At 44.5% G+C, this 5772-nt stretch overlaps 1 protein-coding gene across 1 annotated transcript; it reads left to right on the top strand.

Annotated features, from left to right (window-relative positions):
• The first annotated feature begins 535 nt into the window (after window positions 1-535).
• Window positions 536-5330, top strand: LOC119316579 (MOB kinase activator-like 1A). Its single transcript, XM_037590908.1, has 7 exons — window positions 536-720; window positions 1186-1234; window positions 2911-3019; window positions 3200-3293; window positions 4446-4579; window positions 4679-4842; window positions 4960-5330. The coding sequence occupies exons 1-7, from the start codon at window positions 698-700 to the stop codon at window positions 5032-5034; spliced, it is 648 nt and encodes a 215-aa protein (XP_037446805.1). The 5' UTR covers window positions 536-697; the 3' UTR covers window positions 5035-5330.
• The last annotated feature ends 442 nt before the right edge of the window (window positions 5331-5772 follow it).

Genomic DNA, 5772 nt, shown 5'->3' with positions numbered 1-5772 from the left:
GGCTGGACGACATCTTCGGTGGTGGACAGGGACCGGAGGTGAGGATTGAGAGCAAAGGTGGAGGATGACGAGGGTTCGGGCGCGGGAATGGTTGGAGGACGGTGGGAGGAGGAGGAAGGGGTTCGATGGATTTGGTGCAATTTAAAGTGAGGCCAGGCTGTTGGGTCCGATGTGGCGGGCGTGCCTAGGCGCGCCCGGACGCCCTCATATTCGCCCCATATTTGAACTGGATATGAAGGATACCGGTCAGCCCGGACGTTTCTGACCCGTTTAAGGAGCTTGTTCGGGTCAAAAAATCGTAACCGGACAGTGGCCCGGGCTTATGAGACGGGTTTGAGATGTCCGATTGCAGATGCTCTTACTCACCACAGCCAGATCTTGATCCGACTCCGGAATCTCGGGTGCGGGATCATGGATGCCAGCCAGGCCGCGGCCATCCGCCGTCCGTACCCCATATCCGACGGCCCCTGCTGCCACCGCGCCGGCCCATGATGCCCCGCGGCGCCGCATCATGCTCTGACGAGCCAGCCAGCGACCTCGGCCAAATTATTTTTGTCTGAGTCGCACTCGCACGCAGCCTTCCTTCCTACCTCCACCCCGCAGTAGTAGCAGCAGCTCCATCACCATCTCCCCCCTGCTTCCTTCCTCGGATCGGAGGGGGAGAGCGACCGGCCGACCAGGAGGAAGCGGCGGCAGGATGAGTCTCTTCGGCCTCGGACGGTGAGCCCGAGCTCCCCCGGCCCCCTCCCCCTCCCCCTTTGCTTTGCTCTGTTCCACGATCCTGCTGTTCTTCACCCCCATGCGTCTTCGAACCCTCTCCGGCGAACACGCCTCGGGATCTTCTTCGACCGAAGCGCGCCACGTCTCCAGGAAATTCCCGTCGTACTCGTCCGTTGCACTGGACTGGAGTGGAGATCCGTTCGGAGCAGGACTGTTTTCTTCAGCTGGTGACAAGCCCTAGCTCGCTCGGAGTTAGTTGCGGATTCGTAGACCGAAATCGCTGTTTCTCTCCGATCCATGCAGTTTATGACGGATTTCATGGTTTTGTATGATGCCTGGTGGAGTAGTAATACATTAGCTGTTTGTTTCCCGCAATTTTGCTGCTATGCTCAACTTCGTTCTCTTCCCGGCCTGTTTTGCTTCTTGACGCAATCACCCTGACAATCCCTTCTCCCTTTTCGCCAGGAATCAGAAGACGTTCCGTCCCAAGAAAAGTGCTCCATCAGGCAGCAAGGTGAGGATACTGACCTCCCAAGAACCTAATTCCACTGTATTCCTGGTACCAGCAAGAGCAACTGGCAGTGGATCACAGCATTTCAGTATCCTAGCATAGAAATTGCTCTGTTTTCGTCGTTGGGAGGAATTTGGTATAATAGCCTGGTGTAATGACTGGAAGGAGTTCCATGTCTGACAAGGGGAAGGGGCCACTGAACAATACGTTTTCAAGCAGGCGAGTCGAGTGTGGGGTGTGGAGTGGGTGGGGCGCGTGTTGCATGAGCAGGCGTTGTTGTTATTAACTAACTTGTAGCCTGGAGATCGGCATGTATGGAATGATCTGAAAGTAGAACTCTACTCTGTCCTCTCTGTGTCTCTCGCTTCCTCATTTCGTGATAAGTTGTATCCACAAATAACTAAGGTTTATTGTATCCCACAAACAATTGCTATCTGTGTCAAGTCAGTCAGGCATTACGACTGGTATCAGATTTGCGCGATTCTCAGCAGCGAGCTGAATAGAGCAACGAGCGGGTTGGGTTCTCATGTAAAATTCATCGTTTGCTAGTCTCCACAATGGTGTTGTGGCCGCTGCTTCAGTAATCAGCGGCGCCAGTGGCATTATTCTTGGCCACCATGAGTCATTCGGCTATGGATTTAGTGTCTGCTTCGGTTGCTCGCGATTATTCCCGTGTGTAGTAAAATTCCGGTTGCGGTGACAAGATTTGTGTGGTTCAAGACGGTGGCATGAGTTGATTGGGAGATGAACGGTTTCCTGGCTTAAGTCGTAAGTAGGCGGTGATTTATAGTCTACATCCAGGCCTTTTGTTGGTTGTCATAACCTATATATGGGGCATGCACATTTTGCTTATAGTTGGAAATGTATATGGTGGAGCTAGAACCATTAGTTTGTTTACATTAACTTAAGGATTGCGGAATTCTATATGTTATTGTTGGGTACATGGACTGGTGATGATAAATCAGGGAATTGAACTTGTTTTAAAAGTAAAGCAGACAACTGTTACTCATCTACTTTTTGTTCAAACTTTTCCAAAGTCAAACACCATGTTACTCGATTGATATTCTTGTTGGCTTTCACATAGACATGAGCTTGGTGTTTTTGTCATGGTCGGTCAGGTAAGCAAAAAGGTTTTAGTGCATGGTTAATGTTCCTACTATACTCCCATGGTCCCATCTATTCCAAAAAGGCAGTATCAAACATTTTGTCGTATCCAACTTCTCAGATTCAATTCATTGTGTCATATATTCACTGCACTGGATTCCTTTAATAGATGTACATGGTGGAAATGAATTGTAACTTATCGTACGTCATGTTTTTATCGTATGGGAAATGGGGTGTTTTACAAACCTGCCATGGCTCAGGGTGAGTTTGGTCTACAAATGCTTGTGCTGGATTGATGTCTAAGCCTTAAGCAATGCTTATTTGTCGTTGCTTAGCAGATTCAACCTTCCTAAATCACCAAAGATGGGTGCAGATTTAGGCATAAAATGTACTTGCATCGCTAGATTTGCCACATAAAATGAACATCCATCTCTGGGGTGTCCTTTGTATATTAAATTTGCCACAGAGTTTGCTTGTTATATACGCCACTCAGAAACTGGGAGGAAACATTTAGATTACACCGTGATATACATAATTTGATATTATCCATTTATTGTCTTCCTTTTTATCTACAGGGGGCACAGCTCCGAAAGCACATAGATGCAACCCTCGGTAGTGGAAACCTTAGGGAAGCTGTGAGGCTGCCTCCTGGAGAGGATATCAATGAATGGCTTGCTGTTAACAGTAATGTTCTTCAGTTTCCTTTTTTGCCGTGACCCATACTTGACATATTTCATTCTATATTCGTTTTGATATTTGTTGGATTTAGAATATTCTGTGGTTGGTACTGAATAACATTGCCATAAAAAATGTTATGGAAACAAGTAATTTCACTGGAGCTAATATGTGTGTTTTGCTTCTCAGCTGTGGACTTCTTTAATCAAGTTAACCTGCTGTATGGCACACTCACAGAGTTCTGCACATCCGAAAGCTGCCCAACAATGACTGCAGGCCCAAAGTATGCCTGCCCATCAATCTCAATTCTTTGAACTTCTCAAAAAGGAACAAGTCGGAAACCTTTTAGTCTCTTCATGAGATTGCTATTTAATTTTGACAAGTTGTTTTATGGTTCTGCAATTTATAGCACCTGGTCATTATCTGCTGTAGATCATCTAAATGATATCTTATTTTACAACTATTGAAGGCTCCTAGTTCCTGCCGTGCATGTTTAATTTCTTTGTCCATGTTTATGCTAAAAGCTTAACAAATGACCCATGGTGTCTTTAATTATTTCCCTAACCTTGCTCCCTCCATTCCTAAGAAGAAGGCATGAAACTTTTCTCAGAATTCCACTAAACAGGGTGCACTCCTATGTGCCCCTCCATGCTGCACCCTGCTCCTCTAAAGACATGCTTGCCTTAGTTGCATTGTGAACCGCTCGCCTCCTCTTGCCGTTATTCCCGCATGCATGCATCAAGAGAGTAATGGCCAGCGTGAATCAGGGTAGAGCTAGCAGCCTCTGGTTGGCCATGCACAGCGTCGTGTGTGCTAATAACGGCTCAGCATGTGATTTACCAGGGGCAAAATGGTCCAAAACTTCTAAGACGTCTTGGTCTTTGCGAAAAAGGTTTCACACCTTATTTTTAGGAACGTAGGGAGTGTGACAGTATATGCAAGATGATTTATCTTTCTTTACTTGAAGCTAATAGATAAATGAAGTACTTTATCGCATTTGAACAAGAAAATAAAATAGTTCTGTTATTTAAATTTGTCCCAATATTGTCTAATTATCAGGGTGTTAAAGCTTGGGTTTTGGTTTAGAATACTGCGCCAGGCAAATCTATTCCTCGTGGTTTCATGTTATTCTGCACACGGAATTCTCTTCAGTGTCCTGTTACTTTCCCTTGTCCTGATATAATAATTATTTTTTGCCAAAGATATAATTAGGTTTGAACATTAACTAAATAGTTGTGGTTACACCCCTTTCTGAAAGAAGCGAATTTCCAAAATGTGATAGCATTTCGATAGGCAGTGTGATGCAGGCATACAGCGCTCCATATATTATCAATTAGACTTTCTCACGCCCATAATCCCCTGATTGATTTTTCTTCATAATTAGTTGAATATTTAGGTGATATATCATGACAAAAGAACTGCTATCTTCGTGTAGGTATGAGTACCGATGGGCTGATGGTGTACAGATAAAGAAGCCCATAGAAGTGTCAGCACCAAAATACGTGGAGTACCTAATGGACTGGATTGAAGGCCAGCTTGACAATGAATCCTTATTTCCTCAGAAGCTTGGTATGTTGCCCGCATCCTGGACCCCATTAGTTTCTCGGAAGTGCTTCATATTATTGGAGCTGTCAAGTTTACCTGATCTGGGTTGATTTCATTTATCAGGCACACCATTTCCACCCAACTTCAAGGATGTTGTAAACACAATTTTCAAGCGCTTGTTTCGTGTTTATGCCCACATATATCACTCCCATTTTCAGAAGATTGTCAGCCTCAAGGAGGAGGCTCATCTTAACACCTGCTTCAAGCACTTCATTCTGTTTACGAACGTGAGTCTCTCACCATTCATAGTGATTGTGCCGTCGACCATCGTGGTCTGCTCTTGGCTTGGAAAATAGAAAAGAAAGTAACAGCAAAGAATTTACATCTATTGGCTTGTGATGCAGGAATTTGGGCTGATTGACAAGAAAGAACTGGCTCCCCTCCAGGAGCTCATCGAATCAATCATCGTTCCATACTGAGAAGGAAACACTGAGGCTGAACCGAACTAAACATGGCTGCTACTGAGTCTTCTACAGGAATGGTCGAGCGATTGGGCTATCTGCGCCAATAATTTACTGGCACAAATCTTCTTGTTCCATTTCTTTGACATAAAAACACAAAAACATGTATATTACCAGTGATGTATTTGTGTGTACATGTTCAGCAGTTCTCCTGTGCAAACGCGATTGTACTGCTATAACATGCATGTTTGGGTTCGGTTGTGATAGTAATAACATTGAAAAGGGCAGTTTTAAGATGACAATGCAGTTGTTGATGGATGAGAGTCTTTGCTTCTTAATGAAATCCAATTGGGTCTTTGCTCTTGGTGCCTTGACGTCTTATTGCTGCTGCAGTAGCTTCGGTGGAGGTTTTGTAGGTTTCTGCACTCCTGCTCCTGGTAAAAATAATTGTTCTCTCCTCTATGTATCAGCATAGGTCGCAGGCGAGATGAACGAAAAGACATCAGATGTCATAGACAATTTTTTAGTCTCAGAAATTTCATAACAAGATCAAAGGTTTTTTTTTTCTCATGAATTTTTCTATGAAATTTATTATGTAGGATTATAAGTGATATGAAGTTTTTCCGTCAATCACTGGAGGAGGGCCAGACCCCAACCATGTCAATGTTCTACCTTCCATAGCAAAAATAGCTAAACAATTGCTAACCATGTTCTGTGAATGTCTAACATGAGTAATACTAGTTCTATGGAGTTTTA

This window comes from Triticum dicoccoides, chromosome 6A (genome assembly GCF_002162155.2).
Source record: "Triticum dicoccoides isolate Atlit2015 ecotype Zavitan chromosome 6A, WEW_v2.0, whole genome shotgun sequence".
NCBI lineage: Eukaryota > Viridiplantae > Streptophyta > Magnoliopsida > Poales > Poaceae > Triticum > Triticum dicoccoides.
Note: the sequence above shows the minus strand (reverse complement) of the source record. Positions and strands in the feature narration are given on the sequence as shown.